General features: G+C 41.7%; 1 protein-coding gene across 15 annotated transcripts in view; it reads left to right on the top strand.

Moving 5' to 3' along the window:
* LOC146515122 (unconventional myosin-IXAb-like) overlaps positions 1-22,437 on the top strand; it is a 151,176-nt gene that overhangs the window by 32,171 nt on the left and 96,568 nt on the right. For all 15 annotated transcript variants that reach the window (XM_085169025.1, XM_085169024.1, XM_085169029.1 and 12 more), the window contains exon 2: positions 5,909-6,878. In XM_085169025.1, the coding sequence (XP_085025151.1) occupies positions 5,976-6,878 (903 nt within the window). In that variant the 5' untranslated portion in view covers positions 5,909-5,975. The remainder of the gene's footprint in view (positions 1-5,908; positions 6,879-22,437) is intronic.

Below are 22,437 nucleotides of genomic sequence, written 5' to 3'. Positions count from 1 at the left end.
CCTGAGCGGAGTTTTTTGTCTCCAAACGTAGTGAATAATTCAGAAATGTGCTGGCTCCAAATGTGCTATTGCTGTGTGCTACACAGAAATTACTTGATGTGTAAAAAATGCTAATGGCAGTATGTAACAGTGTGAGTCAAGGGTGCATCTGCATTGTAAGAACATCTTGGTGTGCAGCGTTCTCTTTTCAGTGAGATCCGTCTCTAATTTGTCACATATTTTTCCAAAATTCAAGTTGGCTACTTTTCTACAGTACACAGTCTGTTTTAGCAACCAGCCAACACATGTCATATTACAGTAAAGTAGCAATCTAAAGTGTCCACTTAGCATCTAATAAGTGTTATTCTACCCTCTATCAGGTCAAATAACATCATATAAACTGTGGTGCACCATAATTGCTCTCAAACAAGGATGCACAGCATGTGTTATGATGGGTAACAATTTGAAAAAGAGATGAAGCTTCCAGCAGTTTTGAAATTTTGTTTTTATTTTGCCATCAGACAGACAAAGAAATATGTAGACTTTGCATTTATCAAATGGATTGCACAGGGTATAATTTAGCACACAACATTTGACTTAAGAAGACTTCTAATAATCTGCCTGAAGTCAATAAAGCCTGAGGCAAACGTTAATGTTGACCATATTTCAACTCAAAAACAAATAAATGGGTTTAATATGATTCTAATGCAACAGCTAATGGATATTTGCAGCCGCACTGCACACTTGTCAACATCATTGAAGAGATGGCGCTATGGTTTTATGGGAAGTCATAGTGGATAATAACTCGGCAAACAATGTTTGAGAGTACCCGAAGTCTTTTTTTAAGGGATGCAAACAACAAACCTAGAGTGTTATTCAGGCTCATGAAGTCAAGTTTATTTATTTATTTATTTAACAAATGCAATTCCATCAATATTTACAGCTAAATATCTTTAGAATTATATTTGCTTGTACACAACAACCCGGCACCATTAGCTTTCTCTTTCCTTTAGAGCTGAAACAAGTAGTCAGTTAGTTCATCTCTATAAACAGAAGCCTGCACAATCAATAAGAAAGGAATTAATTTTTGCTTTGTGAAAGTGCAAATACTGAACAGTCACAAGAAGACCTGAAGAGGAATTGCAGCTATAGTCTGAGCTTTGAGACTTTAGCTCAAATATATCTTTGAGCACTGTATGGAAACGGGGCGTGGAAATCATAGGGATTAAATGCAAGTAGAAAACGGGTTTAGATGTCCGGTGGCTTCACAGGAAGCCGGAAAATCCTGGCTGTTACCTCAGAGGCTGATTCTTCAGATAAGCTGATGGATTCCTATCCGATCCGTTAGTTAATCTGTAGGTATTTTATCAACAGTTATTTTAATAGCTGATTTTTAAATTGATTCAAAAACTGATTTTGAATATTGGATTTTTGGGCAGATTAATCAGTTTAGGAGCTTACAGGAAATCCTTCTCCTTTTTTTTTCACTACTTTCTGTCAGTCTCCTTCTCTTTAATTATCTATTTAGGAGCCCTGTTTTAAAACATCTGCAGTTTTCCTCCACATGCGTATCCGTGACCCTGGGCTGAACCTATCCGGCAAGTCAGATGACTTCCACGCTCTCATTAAGACATCTTCTACTCTTTCAGTTTCTCTACTTTTAAACTACAAGCTCATTTCTCCACCACGTCCTTATCTCAACACGCTGTCAGCACTTCAGATTCAACCATGTCAAAACAAGACGTAACAGATGTTCAGCCCCGTCCTGTGCTTCGCCTTCCTTCCACCACTTTTGCTTTCTATCATCTCATCTCCTCCCTTCTCTTCCACACCCGACTTGTATCAATTTCCAGCTTCATCCATCATCTTCCTTAATTCTGTCAGCAATAGTTGGAGTAGATGTTGAACATACAGTTAAGGTCATGTCCAGCTATATTATAAAGGCTTTTGTTTTCTAAAAGTCATCCAGTTCCTCCCCGAATGATCTCACCGCGTGCAGCTGTTCGAGGAAATGTCAGAAACAATTTTTTTCCATCTCCCCCCCAAAAATGTTGGCAGCGAGGTCGCAGCTCTACCATGTGTGATTTGTGACCTTGACTAGTTACTCTGACCTTTGACCTTTGCACCATCCACCAGTCTCTACCTCCTTCTGGCCAGGAGCGTCCAGTGTAACCTGCATGAACTCTCTGCAAGGCTAAATGCTGAAATGCAGGCGAACAGGTTAATTTTCTGCTCTGGAGACTTGCAGTCCGCTGACTCGGGCAAAGGTTTAAAGGGAAGCCAGTGGTATTAGCTTTCGAGGCAGCAAAGCAACACATATATATTTGTGGGGCGGGGACGTCATTACCCGAAGTAGGGATTTGGATTGCCCTTTAAACTCCTAATCCACAATATCCTTTTATTTTGGTGACATCTGCAGTGTTTTTCAAACTGTATTTCCCAGCGACCACATGTTGGGAGCTGAGTTGTAGTTTTGCTCTGTTTAGGTGGCGACGTTTTCTTCTGCTGATTCCAGACAAACTGATTTTCCTTCAGGAAGCCACCTGCCAGACATCAAAGGAGATCTGCACACTTTGTTGCTCTGAGCTAAGGGTTCACTGAAGATTTGATTTGATTTCAGTGTATTTAATTCCCTCTTCACTCTCTGCTATAGCGTTGTTTGATGTGTAAGAATGTATCGTGCAGTTTGCCAATATGGAGAAATGTGGAAACATTCTTCAGTCTCCCCCAGGCTCCTGCGTCTGCTTGTCATCCGTTCTCATTGGGAAATCTGCATGCTTTTTGCCCTCAGTGGCTCATTTTTGGGCTGTGACAGGAAGACATGCCGACAGCAGTCATAAGTTGCTGCTTTCCAGTTTAATGACTCTCTGAGTTGGACTGGCAGCTGAGCTCAGCAAGCTGCAGAGAGCTGATGAAGACGAAGCAACTGGAGAACTGAATGAAGGCCACAGCAGCTGGGCTCAGCAGCAGCTTTACAGCGATGTGCAAGACTGTGCTTCATCTCATTCTGAATCAAACCTCTTCGTTATGCTTATAGAGTAGGCACACACTCGTCTGCTGAGTGGTTATCCAGTAAATTAAGATTTCAGACTTCTTTTTTTAATGCTGTGAGCTGTGGAGATTAGAGAGAAAAGTGTGAAAGACACAGCTGAAGGTCCCTTGGAGTATATGGTTGCCTGCTTCACCTGGCGAGCTAAACTGGCACATCTGGATATGTTTTTAAATGGCACTTTATATGAAATTAAATCAGTCTGGACTCGGCATCAGTAAGGATGTGCAGCAGTAACGATTCTATAGTCTTTTGGGCCTCATGCTAAAATTCACCATTGAGCCCTTATAAGATATTTCTAAAAATTAAATGCTAATAACATTCAATTAAAAAGCTCTCATTTTACAGAAGTAGAATTCCTCAAAATCCGTTCCCTATTCAGTGTTTACTACTTCCTTTTTCACGTGTCATTACGTCACATTTATGTGTGGCTGCATGTGTCCCGCAGTGTCTGTCCAGAGGGGGGAACTAAGGTGGGATGAACAAGATGTAGCTTCTATTGTGTCTCCACATAAATGGAGGCATGCATCCACTTACTCAAAGGAAAAATAAATGTTACCATTTATGAGGTTATCCTTTGCAGAAACCGTAATAACCAACTAGTTTGTGATGAATAAATAACACATCAGACTAAAACAATCAGCTGCCCCTCCAAGTGAGAGTCTCAATCCACGGCTGTAAACTCAAACTCCAGCTCTTGTTTTATTACAACGCAGTGACACGTGTGCCAGTTCTCCACCTGCTCCAGGTTCATTTAGCTGACAGTGTATGTCCAACCACAGAGGAGGGAATCACTGGAGAGACATTGGAATTAAATTGACCTGAACAGTGAACTTGCTGGTAAGGAAACATGTCATGTGAAGAGCCAGGGCTACCTTCTGAACTGAGACGGAGCCTTTAAAGTGACAGCAAAGGGGTTGGTGTTGCTCTCTTGGAGGAAATAAAAATGCCAAAATGAGGTTCTAAATCTGGGTGGCCCATCCAAGTAAACTGTGTGTGTGTGGGCAGGAGGGGCTATAGTGAGGAACAGTGTAATTGCATCAACATCCATAAATCAAGCCTTTTATGGATGTTGCATTTTTGCCATTATTACTCACATCGTTGTGACCACAGTGTTAGGGAACTGTGGCATTGAAATACAAGCCTTTAGTGTTTGTTTGTATATTTGTGTAAAAACACCAGAAATTCCCAAAAGGAAACCAGCACAGCGTACACGCACCGTGATGAATACTGACTCTATTTGCATTTCTGCATAATAGACTTGAAACTTTGACCTTCTACCTATTTGAGCAGCTCATTAGTGTCCCAGCGAGTGATGGCGTCAGTTATCTTAAGTCCCAGGCTCTCTGTCATCTCTGTCTGTCTCTCAGCTCTGCCTCGTCTGCCTTTGCCCTGTCTTTCATCCCTCACAGCTCACTTCTTTGTGTCTTACAGACACTCGGCTGTCTGTTTCCTCCCTGTTTGTCTGTGGGCTGCTGCAGACTCCTGTAGGTGTTCAGGATTAATCCAGACAAGCAGGAGGAAGAGGAAGGCCTGTCTGGAGCGCTCAAATGGCAACTGGCTGGCTCATCCTCTCCTCTCCTGTCTTTATCTTTCTGTGTTTGTCGGCCACATACTGTACACATAGCTCAAAGGACAAGTAAAGGAAGCCGTGTTGCTAACAGCCGCCCTGACAGACGTTTGACTTTGGCTCTCTGGTGCGTATTTGTTGTATCGTAGAAAAAATGGAGAAGGCATGAGAGAGATGTAGCAGATTAGAAAATTCAACCAAAAACAGAAAGTGAAGAATGACGGAAAACATTGAGGTGAACTGGCTCCAGAAAAGAAAAGAATAGTTAGTTAAATTAACCTTGAAGTATTTCAGTGGCTCCATCAAACGGATGCAGTCTCAACACTGTCGAGATTTCTGGCACAACTTCACCTACTTCTCAAGCGATAAAGTCCAAACTAACGACACATGTAGTGTACAGAACAACTTCAGAGTTTGACAATAAAGCTGTTCTGTATATTATAAGTAATGCTGGAGCTTTAATTGCCCAAGGAAAAAGCAGTTACACGTTGAGGTAGAGAGGTAAATATAATCCGTTACCATCAGTTAAAAATCAGGTAAAAAATGCTGTATATAAAGAGTTATATTAATCTAGTACAGCATAGAAGTGCTATAGTCTGTTTCTGATCGTGTCCCAGACACAATATACAGTATTGTTGTTTGTGCAGTTGAATTTAAAAGTGGTTTGTCTCCCAAAATCATTAATCGATGGAAGAGCACTTTAAATTTTCAAGTGTGACATTTGAAGTTTGTGTGTGTGAAAGATTGAGAGGGAGAATGGAGTCCTGTGTCCACTATCAACAGGGAAGTGGTGAATTACACCATTGTGCTCTCATTACAGCCACTTTTGTGTGGAAGGTGGCAGCTGTTAATCTTGGCACACAGCTACAGTACTTGGATTATCTCTCTCTCTCTCTCACACACACACACACACACACACACACACACACACACACACACACACACACACACACACACACACACACAGAGTGTACGTGCCTCTGATAAGCTGTGGCCAGTAGCCTTTAAATTCATGCAGCAGCTACTGTTCCTCATTGTTTTGAATAACTATCAGCCCACTATCAGTTCTCGACTCTCCCTTAGCATCGGGCTCATGCTCTTCTTTTGCGGCGGCTCTCATAGTGGTTCCCTTTACGATACGGAACAGAAAGCCCATTGAGTCGGACTACTGTGTCGCCCTGACTCTGATGACCCCGTTGTGACTCAATGTACTTGGAAGTGTTTGACGCTGTGAGGGCATGAACTGATGTCTGAAACCAAAAATGTGTCCGTCTTAACCGCCTCCATCTTTCTCTTTCTCCCTCCTCTAGTTGGGATGTCCTGAGTCAGTCCCTTGGTCCCTGAGAGCAGCTTGCTGATGGGACCTGCTGCGCCGCCATGAGCCTACAAGATGGCGGCTGCAGCTACACCAGCAGCGCCAACATGGCCACCATTAGTGGCAGCATGCGGCGGCGCCTGGAGGACCAGGAGTTCAACCTGCGCGTCTATCCGGGCTCCCTGGCTGAGGGCACCATCTACTGCCCCGTCACCGCCCGCAAGAACACCACTGCTGCTGAAGCCATCGAGTGCCTCATCGAACGGTTACACCTGGACCGTACCAAATGCTACGTGTTGGCCGAGGTGAAGGAGTTCGGTGGGGAAGAGTGGATCCTCAATCCCGGCGACTGCCCGGTTCAGCGGATGATGCTGTGGCCAAGAACCGCTCTGGAAAACCGTAGTGGCTTGTGCAGTGGCGAGGATTACCGCTTCCTCCTGCGGGAGAAGAACCTGGATGGATCTATTCATTACGGGGGCAGCCTGCAAATGTGGCTGCGGGTGACTGAGGAACGAAGGCGCATGGTCGAACGGGGTTTCCTCCCCCAGCCTGCAGGGAGCGACCCACCTTGTGACCTGTGCGCTCTCCCGGAGCTAACGGAGCGTGCCCTTTTGGAGAGCCTCCGTGCACGCTTCCGCCAGGAGAAGATCTACACTTATGTTGGGAGTATTCTTATCGTGATTAACCCCTTCCAGTTCCTGCCAATCTATAATCCCAAATATGTCAAAATGTACGACAACCACACGCTGGGGAAGCTGGAGCCCCACATTTATGCTGTGGCAGATGTGGCGTATCATGCCATGTTGCAGCGGCGGAAGAACCAGTGCATAGTGATTTCTGGTGAAAGTGGATCTGGGAAGACCCAAAGCACCAACTTCCTCATCCATCACCTGACAGCTCTCAGCCAGAAGGGCTTTGCCAGCGGGGTGGAGCAGATCATCCTGGGAGCGGGGCCTGTGTTAGAGGTAAGGAACTAAATTAGAAACTAAACTGCGGTTAGCATTTTGCCTTGTGACCAATGGAGGACACATGGGTGTATTTTTAAAATGAACGGTGGCGTATTTGTGATACCTGACTGTTTGATTTCATTTAAAAGGCGCAAAACTTAGTCTAGCAGTCATCTTCCACTGCACTAACTTTACTAAAAAAAGGTAAACAGCATAAAAGATGGATGTAGCTAGCATGATGTCATACATAACTTAGTTAAGTCCTGTTTTGAAGCTTTGAGTTAACCAGTGAAACCACACTAGCTGAGGACTTGTCAATCAAAAGTCATTAGCCAATGAGCATACTATGGATAATTTCTCAAATTGGAACATGCAAACATGCATGCAAAATTAGCAAAATAGACTGTATTTTGAATATAGTATTTTGGGTCATACTGATTCTATTCAGTATGTCTCTAAAATAAGTGACTGATTCCACTCATCAGGTGGACTTTCAGCTGCCTCTGCAGCGAGTCCCTGCTTTTCCGACTTTACTGTTGGAATGCACTAACTGAGTGATGTCACTCTGAGTTCCAATATTGGACTTCTGAAATAACTGGAATGCCCCATAAGTCTAAGATGAGTATCTGACGACATGTAAAGTCTGATTTGAAGAGGATTGCTACTCTTTTTGATGACATTTGGTACCACAGCCCTTTGCAGCTCGGCAAATGTTGTGCTTGCTAATAACGTCTGTCCCATTACATGGTTGACTCTGATTGGTTGGTTTGTAGAGTTGTCTGAATCGTGTCGCAGGGTGTATTTTGGAACCAAGGCTGCAAATCACCCACTGATCCATAGATCTAGACATTCTCTCTGTCTAGATCCCATTTGGGATTAAGCTTTACTGCATTTATTACGTTTTTTGTCACTATTGTCAACTTTGTGTAAAGCTGTGCAGTTCATTTGGGCATCGAGACTAGAAAGGTTTGATAGTTAGAGCAAGACTCAGACCCAAAATGCTTCAGAAAACATAAATGTTCACCCCTGTGTTGGACTTCAGCTGTTGTTTGACTGAGTTTATTGAAGGAAAAAACCATCAAGCTGACTTGTTTTCAAGCTGAATATGGTTCATATGTTGTTCATTAAGACACCCTGTGTGTAGAAAGGAAGTGACCAAAATAAAAAGGCCAACGAAATCTGTAGAGAAGTCAGTGGGAATTTTTTTTCCCTCTGGTGATGGAATGTCAGCTCATGAGACCAGGCATGAAATGGATTATAGAAATGTCCCTCTGAAGCTGGAATCCCTTAACAGGCAGGAAACCTATATTTAGCATCAGCTTTAGCACATATGACTCCTTATACTTAATATTTATTGTGTGACCTAGATATGTTGTTTTTCTGCAGTGTCCAATCTCTGCATTGACAAGAGAACGGGGGGAAAATAATGGAATGCTGCCTAATCTGCTGTGGATTATAAATCAATAATGGATTATGGATTATGGAATTTCATTGGGAATTCCATGTTTGGTCTGTTCAAGGGCAGCATGTTCTCTTCAGCCTAAACATGACTCTGTGTGGGATATGTGCCCACCCGTAGTTTGTTGTTTGCTGGCAGCCATTTTTGTTCCTCAGCTCACAGCTTCCTGTCAGGATGTATGGGGATGTCATGTCAATATGCAGCTGTGCATGTTGACACCACATGCATCCCACGTGCAAGTCTGTACAGTAAAATAAATCTGCTGTACACTCAGTCAGAAATACGGTTTGTCAGCTGGAAATCATGAATCACCTTTAAAGACCCCCACGCTGCCTCTGGGGAAAGAAACCTGTTACTGCAGCTGGTTTGGGGAAAATAACGGTTTCTGGAATGTGTGAGACGCTCATTCTTGTTCCAAATTTCAGAAAAAAATCTTTGGAGAAACACAGTTTTCATGTGATGCCTGTATACAATACCTTACATGGCTAAGAGGTTTTTGTGCACCAACAGAATGAAGGTTATGTTACACGTGTTTTTTTTTTTAGCCACATAGCTGTGGTTCAACACACTACTGCTTTGATCTGCAGGCTGACTGAATACCTGTCAGAGCTCAGTTGCCGGGGGCGACATCACCACAAAAACTGACATGCTCTTTTTGTTTAATAATAACACAGATAGAGGAACATTACAGTACTCTCTGAGGAAGTAGAATCTATTTGGCTGCATATGTGCTTTATTATGGAGGCTGTGACTGTGTCCCATGTAATTACTTCCCTATCAATCACCTGTGTGACTGTGGTGTGTCAAAAAAGGTGCGCACTAGGAATGTTTAAAGATGAAAGATTTTACACTAATACACTTTTTTGGCTTAAATACTTCTAAATACTGTCAGTGCTTCTGTCTGAACAGCAAGGATTCTGCAGACTTGAGTTTTACTGTTGCTACATTATGTTGCTCATAACTCATCTGAGTAAAATATTAGGTTGAAACATGTATGAATAGATGCTAAATGTTCATTTTAAATTGTCCTCAGTCCAATCATTCCAACATTTTAAAGATCACATGATATAAAGTAAAATGCTAGCTACCAGAGCTGTCAGCATTTTCGTGTGAACCTACACCTTTACAGTAAAATGCTGTAACAACTTTTAACATTCATCCAAGTCAGAGGGTCTGAAACCTATCCTAGTTGTGATAGGCTGAGGTGTCAGTTACACCCTGGACACGTCGCCAGTCTTAAACATATTTAAATAAAGGACATTGGTAAAATCCCGGCATCTTTGATCACCAGTAATCAGTCATTTTTTTCTGGTGTCTTTTTCTTGTCGATGGATTTCAAATGGTAGAAAACAAAAACTCATCAACAGAGAGGCCAGCATCTAAAAACTGTTAAATACCAGCAGCTGTAGTTTGTTGTGTTACCAACAAGATGGTATAAAGATCGTTTTTCTGTCACTTTCAGAACACAAATTCATGTGGCTATCTAATTTCTTTAATCTGACAGACTCTTGTAAACTGGCGAAATGTCAGATTAAACCAGCCGGATTATGATTAGTGAGCATTTTAGAGATGCTAGTAGGTGGATTTTGTCAGCTAATTTGATGAGCTGCCACTCGTCATCCTCAATATGAGCTCGCAGCATTTACATTGGTAGAAGGCCAAATGACAAATTACAGTAACAGGAAAAATAAGAAGAAAAATGTTGAATTTCTCGAGGGGTCACTATAGCTAAACGATGAAAGAGAAGCATGCAGTGCCATTACATGTAAAAAAGAAACTATGCGATTCATGTAGTGTAAAAGATGAATCGGTAGCAGTTATGTGTGACATGGTATTAAACCAGCGTGCAAAGAATAGGTTTTAATGTGTTTAAAATGAGAAAGCAGGAAAACATCGAGTGTTTTCTCCTTTTAATGGGAAGATCAGCGCCTCCCCAATATAAGGAGAAGCAGATTTCTGGGGTAAAAAGTTTACCAGCAGGCAGGGCACAAGAGTGCTTTGGTTCCATTCTTTGGTTTCCACAAGTTGTAATGGCAATTACAGAACCATTTGCTTCGGTCAGATGCTGCTGCTGCTGCTGCACTGAGGCTTTGTGGTGGTTTGAATGTGCCCCTGAGGCAGAGTCAGGCTGAAAATATGAGGTCAGAGAAGCTTATTAGATTGATTTCAAATGCATGCCGGTCCAGATGAACTATTAAAATTCTAGCCACTCTGTTTGGTTCTCAGTAGTTTTATCTCCCTTTTGTTGAACGTCTTCCCTCTTCATGCCTGTAAATTGGATACTGTCTAATACAGTGCATAACTTTTCTAATAAATTACTGCCAGAGCTCAGTCAAAGCTGCCTGTTGTATAGACTGAAAAAATGCTTTGGGACCAATCTGTGACTTTAGGCCAAATAAATCAAATTAATGTGTATTTACCACCCAGCTTCCACATCTACGCATCACATGTTCTGACGGATATATTTACTGACCAGTTAAGTGTTATCCCCACATGCTGGCTGCTGAAGTGCTGACCTCACAATCAGAGGTTGACTAATGGGGGATTTTTAAAGGCTGATGTAATGATGATAACAGGAAGGACAAAAAAGTGATTAAGGCATTAAGCCAATCAGGCAATTTTATGATATCATTATGGAGGAAACAGAGCTGCATTCAAACAATTTTCAGCTTTTACAGATTTTTTTTTTTTTTTTTTGTCTAATGTGTTTGTAATATCAGCAATTTACAGATAAAACAAACTAATGTGTAAATCTGTTACTGTTTGTTAAATGTTTTCTTCCTGGATTAAAAGCAAAGCCCATGCAGATAATATGTCCATATTATCCATATTGTTGTCCACTCTTCCTCCGTTATATTTATTGCTCCCTCCATTTCCCATTTTGTTTTATTATATAGGGTTGAGTGTGATTTCATGTTTATTAACCCTTTATACGGGCCTGAGATAATGCCTCTATCTTTATTTGAGCTGTATGCCCTTTTAAATAACTGTAACAGCAGTTTGTTTAATTCAGCCTTAGATTTTATCTTTTTGCTGACAAAATGCCGCATCTGAAGGTATCTTTAAATATCCTGTGTTTCTAATGAATATTTTTCTTTAATCTTTTCAAAACGAAGAAGTCTACATTCCTCCATTAGCATACGTAAAGTCGCCAATCCTTTATTTGTCCAATCTTTGAATCTAGTATCCAATTTATTTGGAACAAAATGTGTATCATATGCAAACCACTTAGGAATTGCTATATCTTCTTCTAGTTTATGCTCTTTTATTATTATTTCCCAAACTAAAAGTCAGCTTGATCCATTTAAATAGTTTTTATTAAATCTTGCAGGCTACTGTCTGCTATAATAGCTTGTAAGGGAATGGAGGTCAGACCCTCCTCAATGCCTTTCCACTGAGCATCATATGAAGGATAACACCAGCATATCATAGGCCTTAATTGTGCTGCCCAATAATAATCCTTGAGAGAAGGAAGGCCCCACCCCCCTTTTCCTTTATCCAATTGTAAGGTTTTAAATCTAATTCAGAGTCTTTTACCTTGCCATGTAACTTGACAACATTTTGTCCCATTCATTAAATTGTTTCTGGCTTATTTCCATTGGCAATGTTTGAAATAAATATAATAATTTGGGTAGTATATTCATTTTAATCGAATCTATTCTCGAATATAAACGTATAAACTGCGAGATCCTCAGGTATTATAACTCCCAAATATTTTTAAAATACTCTGTTTGCCATGCTAAATGATACTTATTTTTAATTTCTTCTGATGGATTATAATTGTATTTAAGCATTTTACTCATCATAACTTTGTATCTCGATAATCGGCCAAAGTATTCAAATGATTGCATTAATTTAGGTAGAGAGTTTGCTGGTTGACACCAAAATATTAAAATTAGTGCTGTCAGCGTTAATCTTGGTAAAATGACGTTAACGCCATAACTGCATTAACCGCTTGTATGTTTGATTTGTTGTTTGTAATTGTAATTTTATTAAATCTCTTTCAATAAAAGACCTTGATTTAAAAAAAATCCAAATGAAGTAGGGTATGTCACATGGTGGGACTACCTTGGGTTGGTAATCTTTACTATCCAAAGAGATGTTTTTGAGGAAATGTACAACTTTTTTCTTTTTTGGAGTTGAAGTACACAGTTAGAGGAACCCAAGCCTAAACATTTAAGTGTATACATCCATGCTTACCACCAACACTAAGGTTCAGCAAAATTAAGAGGTAAAGCAGACAGAAGCTGTGATACTTTTTCAACTTTGTTTTTGTTTTTTTCTACCAAATTTGGTGTCTAGGTTGAGTTTTTAATTTCAATTTCCAAATTGTTGAATGTAGAATCAGTGGAAACATGCAAAAGAGCCATATGAAGCTAGAAGATCCTACCCCAACTGATTTTTTTGGACGGCACAAAAAACGGGACTTTGCTGACCAGAGGCTCACATCACTGTGGCTACATCTGACTTTTATAAGCAGTCTATAAAAGTGTGATGGTATTTGAATATAAACAACACTATTACCTTGACTTTGTGTGTCAAGACTGAATGCAACACCATTTGTTGTATTCCTGTAACACTGTTTAATAAGTCATGCTGACTGTTGGACTATGATGTGATTCTCCCAGACGTTGGGGATTTTCAAATGTATTAACCTCCTAAGACCCGAACTCTTTCATGGCATGCATTTTTAATTTTTCTTTGCTATTTGGGTTGATTGGGACCTAAAGAATGTAAAAACAAAGAATTACCAGATTTTTTTTTTTTTTACCTAATCCACATATGAGGACATTTGTTTCAAATTTTGATAGAACGGTGTATATAATGTCCTTGTGAGTGGATATCAGGCCCTTGTAGAGAAAAATTACGTATGTTGATCTGGACATCCCAAAATGTGATGTCCACATATGTGGACGCCAGGTCCTAGCAGGTTAAGATGAAAATAACAAAAAATGCATCGAATCAGTTTTTTTGGTATTCTTCTGATAAATTCCTTGAAGGCCTTTGATGAAATTTGATGCTTTTGTTTGTTTTAAATCTAAATTGCCCTGGCAAGACTAACAAAACGAGCCCGTTCTCACTCCCGAGGCGTAACATGCCGACATGTCACGTCCCGCGGCGTTCCTGAGGAACGCGAAAGGAGACCTTCGGCGTTCTTATGGTACGTGGCGGGTTATGGCTGAAATCCAGTGCAATGACGCTCCCGCGGTAATAGACGTTCCAGCCCTGTATTCCAGCCCTAAACCTAACCTTATCCCTAGCCCTAACCATAACCTTTTTCCTGACCTTAACCAGGACTTTAATGATGTTAAATAGCGTGTTTCTAAGCGATTTGAAGAAAAAGAGCGAACATGTGTAGATTGAGTCCACACGGTTCTCATATTTCCTCATTTTTCCGAGGTCGTCATTTAGGAACGTGATGGGTAGCCGAAAACGTAATGTGTTGACGATTTGTCACCTAGCGTAAAATGTTACGCTTTGGGAGTGAGAACGTGTTGAACAAAACACAGTTCTTTGGCATTTCTATCTGCCAGTTAGTATACTGTATTGTTGTCACCCATGCTAACTAGATGCATCTACTAAAAATCTCAGACAAGCATGAATCTTTTTCCTCAGATCAAAGTCAGAGGTCAAGTGTTTTTTGAAGATCTGGTGAATGTGATAATTTAGTAAAGCCTGACACAATAGATGTATCTATTAAAAGTCTCAGATGAGTTTGAATTTTGGTAACTGTGGCGGGGCGTGGCTTGCGGTGCCGTGCAGGGAAGGCGGACGCACCTGCACGGCATCCGCAGACCACGCCCCACCACAGTAACATTGGCCCACAAGTATGACCCACCAGGCAGGTGCTCTAGAAATTCTGCTTCTATGGTATTTGCGCTAACTAAGGATTCTGCTGCCAGGAGGCTGAGGGCTAGCACTGGTGCCTGCCAGTATCTTCTAAATTGCTTTCATAGTGTGGTGGTTTACACATTTGTCTAACAAGGAGAAGATCCCTGGTCTAATTCATGGAGGTGACACAAATCTGTCAGCAAGGGTTTAAAAATCCGCCAAATCAAACATGCAGAGCTACCTGCTGTGGCGACTGGAAGTTGGTTAGTTTACATCATAATGATTCATTCGATTTTTCTTATAGTTTGCCTGAGACGGAGCAATAACGAAAGCAGATGTCCAGATTTTTACATTAATGTCAGGAAGAGGTCTGGAAGAAGGAAAACACTCTGCAGGATGAGCTATCTCTCGCTGGCAGGAGATGCTGCGGTTGGGCCTTGATTTGACAACATTTGTATAAAAGCCTGTAGCCTTAGATAAATCATTCTTTTTGGATTGGTGTAAGAGGCTTACTGTCAACTGGATGAATGGAGGGAGAGGGGGGGCAACCTGCAGATGAGTGAAAAATTACTTTTTAAACCTTGTTCCTTATAAATATTTTAAATCAATTATATTAAATCTCAGGCCTTCCCGTGTACGTTTGATTGACAAAATTAAAATGAGATTTAAATGGAAACACCAGGTGGGCCGTGAAGGATCCAAACTGGGATTATTTCCTTCAGTTTTCAAGCTGTAACAGTGAAAGCTTCTTCCTGTGCTCAGGGAAATGAGACAAAGTGGGCTTTTAGTCAGCGTGAAGGTAAAAAAATTAAATAGCCATACTTGGTGCAGCCTGAGCTTGTGGCTTGCTCTTGGTACATGGAGGCTACTGTGAAATGCCAGGTTAACAACAGTGGAGACAAAAGCTATACGCGTGTTAGTCATTTGTTGAGTCAGTGTGGAGGACTGTACATTCGCACACCTCGGCAGATGTGTTCATGCACACAAGAGATTCCTGCAAAACAAGGGCACAGGAAAAATGGTAAGAAAAAAGCACCAAAATACTTGGCTCCCAACATACGAAAAGATTACAGCGGCCTGCTGGGGTAGCTTTGGAGTTTATTTGAACCTCGTTACGGGCTGTCGTGTAGCCGGCCTTTTGCGTAGTCAAATATCACAATATTTGCAGTCCTTACAGGCAGATAACGCCCAAATCTGTCCTCATTTCTTTTGGTTTGAAGTTCATATTCACTGCCGATGACACTGTCTGTCCAAAGACTTTCTATTGTTTCGAGTACTCTGTTTATACTATTCTGTTTACTCGTATTAAATCCGTGGATTAGTATGCCGTCTGCACTTCGTCTGAAAGTTGTCTGCGTCCCTGCATTGACATGCTCGGCTGCTTCTGGCTGCGTGAACACTTTTTTTTTCTCATTAAGCTAAGTAACTGCTGTTGTCGGGACTCAGTGCGACGCTGTGATGATTCCTGTTAGAACCTAAGTGAAGATTTTTATTTTTTGGCTGGAGATCTTTGGAAGTTTGGGCTGATCTAATAGTCAACCCTGTTGCACACATTTGTGCATTTTTCTGCATCACAGTGACCTGATTATTCACCTTTGCTCAAGGTAAAGCACGCTGCAGTGAGTGAAGAGGCTGTGCCTGACTTTACTCCCTTCTCAAGGACACTGTGTGTGTGTGTGTGTGTGTGTGGTTTTAAAGGCTTAAAGACTCACACAGCTTTATTTCTAGTGACTGATGACCACTCAGCTCTTCATCGGCTGCTGCATCAGCCGCTGCAGGGGTTCGGTCTTGTGACCTTTTTCTTTTTTTTTGGCTACAGTGCAGCCTCTGTAGCCTCTGTGTGATGCGTCTCAGAAATACAGCAGTGCAGACACATGACTAACAATGACTGTCTTCCTTGCATCACGCCAGCGGTCAAATCCAAGTATTCATGATATGCTGTCATCGTCCGCTGGAAACGTTTCTCGTCGCGTAAAAGCCTTTAATAATGCGCCGCAGATGTCCAATAACTGCCGTCGTGTGTAATTTGAGCGGCGTTCAGAGGCAGGCGACGGCAGAGATATGAGCGTACAGCGGGAGAGCACTGACGGGAAGACAGCTGGCAGGCTGATGGGAAGGACTTGGCTTCCAGTGTCCGTCTGTGTCTAGCAGTCCAGTTGTAGTTGTGCAGTCAGGTAATATCAGATGAGATGTTCTTTTTTTTGGTCCCCTGCAGCCTATTAAGTTTCAGAGAGCTGATACACAGGAGGTGAAATTTGACTATTATTTGACTGTGTTTGATTGTGAGATCAGATCAAACCCAGAGGCTTGCTGAAAATAAAGAGGCCACTGACATTATGTTGGATTATCAGTCATTTAGAGGCAGGAAGGGAAGCTGAGTGATGACGAAAAAAATCCTTCACTTTCACATAAGCTGCACAGACTTTTGTGCAGAGCCATAAATTTAAGCAAAAAGTAAATAAATAACTAAAAAGATTCAGTTTCCCAAAAGCTTTGTGTATGTGGAGCAGTCGTTATGTGTGGCACATTTGGAAAACATGCACATTCGGTAAATAATCTCGAGTCGTCATCTGACTGAAGGATGGGATTTCTGAAAGGCTGCTGGCTGTGTCCTCCACAACTAAGCAGGTAGAGAAAGTATTAAAATCTTAGTGTTTGAGTTACTGTCATGTGAATAGCGGAGGCAATCCACGAAAGTGAAGCAGTCTCTCGCATGACGAGCAGACGTCTGCATCTTAAATCCGTCCTGAAGGCCAAGTTAGGCTTTGAGACTGACCCCAGCTGTGTGCTGCTCTGTCTGGGGAGGCAGGCAGACAGAGCTCCCCCGCCACGGCCGCGGGGACCACATTACAGCCTGCCTTTGTTCTGGTGGTGTGGCCGGCAGACCTGCCTGCCTGCCTGCTGCAGGAGTAGCAGAACAAACTCCCCCTTCACCAGATGGTTCCCATCCAGATGCCCCCCCGCCCTGCTCTTAACCAGGCCCTCAGGGAAAGGCTCTGTCTCCTGTGGCTGATGGATGGCTCCAGGTAGTACCTCAGCACTCTGATATAAAACAAAACGTGGGTTCAAAGGAGCATGCGTCATTAAGTATGAGTGTGAAATGGCTTGAGGACCTGTCCGGTGCTCCTATCCAGCACCACCAAAACTGGGATTGGAGACAGCTACCTGGGTTAAAACGGCACGTACTCCCCGGGCATATGGACACATTTACAGTACGGCAATGGTGCCACAGCTGCTGGGGGTGAACCCACTGAACCTCACAGACCAGGTGAGAACTGCAAGGCCTGTTATAAGGCTGGCAGCTTGATAGAGGATGCATGGATTATAGCACCATCGCTCAAGATGCGTGCGTATTGCAGGAGGTGCTGTTTTTATTCTGCTTGAATGAGGCCACCGCTGCTCTGTGTGTGTGTGTGTACTATTCTGCATGGCGTGTGCAGCGCTAACCTCTGTGCACCGGAGAGGTGCCTGTCAGAACATGTTCTATTCTCCCAGGAGCTGGGGAATAGGAGATGTTCACTCATGACTGACTGTGTCCTTGGTCTTTAAATCACAATGAGACATCGGAAAGCTCTGTATTGCCAGGGCTGCTCTAGTGCAGAGGACAGGCTGGTTTTACTGCACAGTGCTCTCCTCTGTGCTGCTGTCCCACCCTCACTCACTGGTCACATTACCTCTCCTTCATCTTTAGCACATGCTAGAGTTTTAACTAAATGAGCTATTTCCTCTTGATTAAATGGTGAAGAAGTACAAAGCAAAGCTCCGTCCACTCTCGCATGTCTGGAGTCTTCTCTGTGTGACATCTGGAGTGTTTCTTTCGCCAGCGGCTACTTCTGTGAAATTCTCTCATTACGTGTGCTTTAACAACAGCGGCTACCTTTTACATCACAGGATCGCACTCTGGCTAGCCTTAGCAGGTGTGCGTTGGCTAATCGTGTAGCCCACCTTGGCTCCCAAGCGTTCCTGTTAGCGCTTCCATCCGCTTATAATCGGTATCCTCTGAGCAGCGAGCACTCTTCGATGTGCTCCCAAACATCTGTTCACTGGATTATCCTCATCTCCTTCTCATGTGCACTTTCTCTGGAGCATTCCTGCTTTCCTTTCGCAGGAAGCTCAGTACAGCATTTATCCCCTCAGACAGCTGTACACAGTGTACTCAAATGCTCTGTAGACACATAGTTGACCTGGACAAGGTTCAGCGTAATATCATCAGCCAAGTTTTTTTTTTTTTTTTTTTTCCTCTCGCTGCTCCTTTCTGCATCCTGAGAATTTTTTTTCTTTGTCATCTTTTATTAGCTTAAAGGATCCTGTTTTTATTCTGCTCATTTTTATCTTTGAACTCTGCTAGAGTAGCTTTGCATGATTCGCAGTTCAAAATAAGCCTTATTTACTTCATACTCGGCCTTAACCACTAGTTGTTTTAGCTCTTTTTCCTCTCCCTTAAAGTTAACTTGCTTCTGATTATCTGCCCCTCATTAACAGGTGATTTTAAACAGGTGGGCGGAGCTTCTGCAGTGACCATATAAGGATTCTTGTGCACATGCATGCGTCAAAGAATAATAAGTACCTATCATTTCATGCAGTAGAATCTGTATTGTTGTCTTTTGGACAGTAACACTGAATGGATGTGCCCATTTAAAAACAATGACTGACAAATATTTCACACAATGCAGTATGGCCAGGCGGTGATTTCCTCTTCCTCCTCCCTGCCAGCAGTGTCTTTTTTTTTCTCTTGATGACTGTCCGCGACTCCGCCCAATAGATTTAGCGAGAGGCTCACGACAGGAAATTGATAGTTAAAACGGGCCTGATTCAATCTGATTCTGCTTATGTGGTGTCACAGCAATCAGGCCCAGATGAGATTACTGACATTAGTGCAGCTTTAGTTGGACACAAGGCCATCTGGGCTTTATGGAGGCTATTGAGCAAACTAGATCTGCATTTGTAATCTTGTCTGTTTGAAACCGTTAACTAGACTTTCATCAATCAGACGGAAACTGAGCCCCCGAAAAAAAACGTTGTTTGTTTTAATTTGTCATACAGATATCTGTTTATCTCTTCAGTTTTTTCATCCGCGGATTCTCAGTGTCATTTCAAGACTGCTTCCACAATTGTTAAAATTAACATCTTCCCCATTCACTCTCTATCGTGCACGAGTCGGCTTGGTTTTCATTACCTTTTGTCCCAGCATCATGCGGTTGTGAAGCAGCCTTTGAAAAGTTATTTTAAGCCTGTAAAGACAACAAACTCTGCCTTTGTTTGCGAGTTTCTGGAGGAGGCTTGCCTCAGAATAATTGGTAGCCTTGGTGCATAACAGCAGCATATGGTGTTACACAGAGAACCAAACATAAGAAAGGAGAGATGTCAGAGAATAATGTGGGGGGTTTTCAGTTGGTGTGCATGGTATGTTTCTGCACAACAGTTGTTATTTTTATCTAAAGGTGGATATTCAACTAATAGCTGCAATAAACATTGAGGTAAAGTGCTTGTTTAAATGCAGAAGAGTGTACACATGATGGAGACTATACATGCCTCATCAGAGTTGAGAAAGTGCTATTTTTTTTTCTATAGGGTTCACACAAAAAAACATGTCACTTTGTAATCTGAATCAGGTTTTGGGTATTATCGGGTTTCTAGTGCAAAAAAAAAAAAAAAGTGCACGTGCATGTGAAAGAAAACGGCTATGGCTGCATTCCATTTTAAGTGGAGTTTTCAACTGTAACGCCACCGCAGAAGATCAGAGCAGCCGCACTGACTCCAACTTCGCAATCCAAGATGTCGCCTATCAAACCTACCTAATCCTACCTATCATACCTAATCAGGTCAGGCCAGATGATCACAAAGGAACAAAAACAGGAAGTTCAACCGCAACAGGACACATTAGAAAAGCTAACTATTTAAAAAAAAAGAAGAAGAAGGAAGTAACCAAAGGGCAATTAACATGCACTGAAACATAACTAAAAGCCAATGGGAAGCACAGGAAACATGACATGTACAAGTAGCTGGGATACCCTCAAAGAAATTAGCATCTAATTTTTTTGTTTGTTGCTATTCTCCTTTGGATGAAATTTAAAAAAAAAAAGTCACTAAACTCCTGGAAAACTTTTCTCCATAAAGATTTTTTTAAATTATTATTTTTATATATATACCCACAAAGATACCGTAACTTAGGCATTGCCTAACTACATGCTGCAGATACTGGCTTCTTGTGGCTGCTCCATTTGTTTTTTGGGGGTTTTGTGGTGAGACCCCATGCCGCTAAAATCTGGCTCATTTTTGCTCACGTCACTGCTGCAGTAATCACAACTTTAAATCTCCCCACAAACCCTCCTGCTTGCTTTTTCTTCTTTATAATTCTGTCATTCCTTACTGAGAAACATATCCGTGTCACAGACTGACTCGGTGAGTCTGAAAGCACTTTTTAGCAGGTGTTTGATTTCCTTTTTTTTTTTCTTGTAGCACGTATCATTGAATTTAAATAACTAAAGGAATGTGCGTGTTTATTTAAGGACTACTTCACTATTATTATTGAATTCTTTACCTTTCAAAGGACCTTAAACAAATAGATACTACATACAAAGAAGCAGAAACATCCTGTTGCACCCAGTTGTCCTAATGCTTTACATCAGCAACTTCAGTTTCTACTACCCAAAGTATCCCACAGAGTTTCTGCTAGCTAAAATTAACTAATAAACACATGTTCTTTAGCCTCACAGAGAATAACAGTTTGCCTCCATGATGTTTTAGCTACTTGATTTCTGTGTTTTTTAGGATTTTTGCTTTTACATTTTAGAAATGTGTTTCTATATCTTTCACTGAGCTTCTTGTATATTTGTTTAGTCCTTTTTCTAAAACCAGGCTGAGAGTCCATTTACATGTCAGCAGCTCTGTAGTTTTGCTCTGTGCTAAATGTTAACATAACAGTGCTAAAGTGTTATTTTTATGTATTATTTTCAGCATATTTAACCACTTTTTAGAGTGCTAGCTTGCTAATATTTGATAAGTACTGCTGAATCTAATCATCATCATCTGCTGGAAACTTCATGAAATTAGCTAGGATACCAAGTTTTGTAACATCCATACAGGGTTTACTACAAATAAAAAAAAATATTTCCATGTATTTGTTTGAAGAAACTGCATCATTAATTGCATCATTTGTACCATAATGTTTCTACATTTATATGCACATTACATATAACAGTCACCTGATGGTTCCATCGTGGTAGAGTTTGCAAAACCTGCCTTTAGGATGTCTTTCTGCTAGTGTTTGTAATGTTGCATGTCAAAAAAGCCCGTTTTGAATGCAGGTATACACAAACAATAAAATTCAGTCATTTAGGAGGTGTTTAAAGTAGAGCTGCTGTTCTTCCACATTGAAAGGAGGCAGATGATGTGATCCAGGCAGCAATCAGGATTCCTCTTGGCTTGGACTTTGGATATTATTGTTGTTTGTCTGTTGTTTTGGGCAATCCAGTTTCTGTATGACTGCAGTGAGAGCTTGGTTTGCATTGCCGGCAGTAAGTCAGCCCCATTCCTGTGGAAGTTGGACTCCACCAGGGTTGCTTTTTTCCCCACTAATTCTGTTTATTAGACTGAATTTCAGGCACAGTAAATTGTATAAACTCAGGACCTTGTCTCAGCTTTTTGCAAACGATGTGGTCCTGCTGACTTCATCAGGCCGTGACGTCCAGCTCGCACTGGTGTGAAGCGGTTAAGATGAGGATTAGCACCTCCAAGTCTGAGGCCATGGATCTCAGCCAGAAAATGGTGGCGTGTTTGTATCCAGTCTGGGTGCAGGGAGGAGCTGCTGGAGTTTTAAGTATTGTGTTGGAAAGAGCGACACTGGCATCGGTCTGCTTTCATTTTAACTCTCAATTTGATGGATTTTGGTTCAGCTGCTGTGCAAGCTGGGTAATAGTGGTGTTATCAGATCGGCATGAAGTCATCACTAATGGTCTGTGGAGAACACACACTGCCTTGTTTTTGTCTGTGTTTGTAAGTGTGGGTGATTGAGAAAGTTTCAGACAGTAGCAGTCCTAATCACTGTCTTTGTACGCTGTCACAAAACAGGGATTTACACAACAAGCACATGAACATGACGCTCACCTGTCAGGTTTCAACAGGTTTTGATGTTGAAATCCACTGAAACAAACCAGACACCCCAATACTTCAAGTGAAGTACAGTCATGCTTGGTCTAGCCATTCAAAGCCCAGTAGGCTGCTGTGGATAAATGAATGAATGAAGGGATGAATGGTACAGCTGTACCATTGAGAGTCCTTCTGTTG

The sequence above is a fragment of the Neolamprologus multifasciatus genome, chromosome 7, assembly GCF_963576455.1.
Source record: "Neolamprologus multifasciatus chromosome 7, fNeoMul1.2, whole genome shotgun sequence".
In the NCBI taxonomy this organism is placed as follows: domain Eukaryota; kingdom Metazoa; phylum Chordata; class Actinopteri; order Cichliformes; family Cichlidae; genus Neolamprologus; species Neolamprologus multifasciatus.
This window is presented reverse-complemented; position numbering and strand designations above follow the sequence as displayed.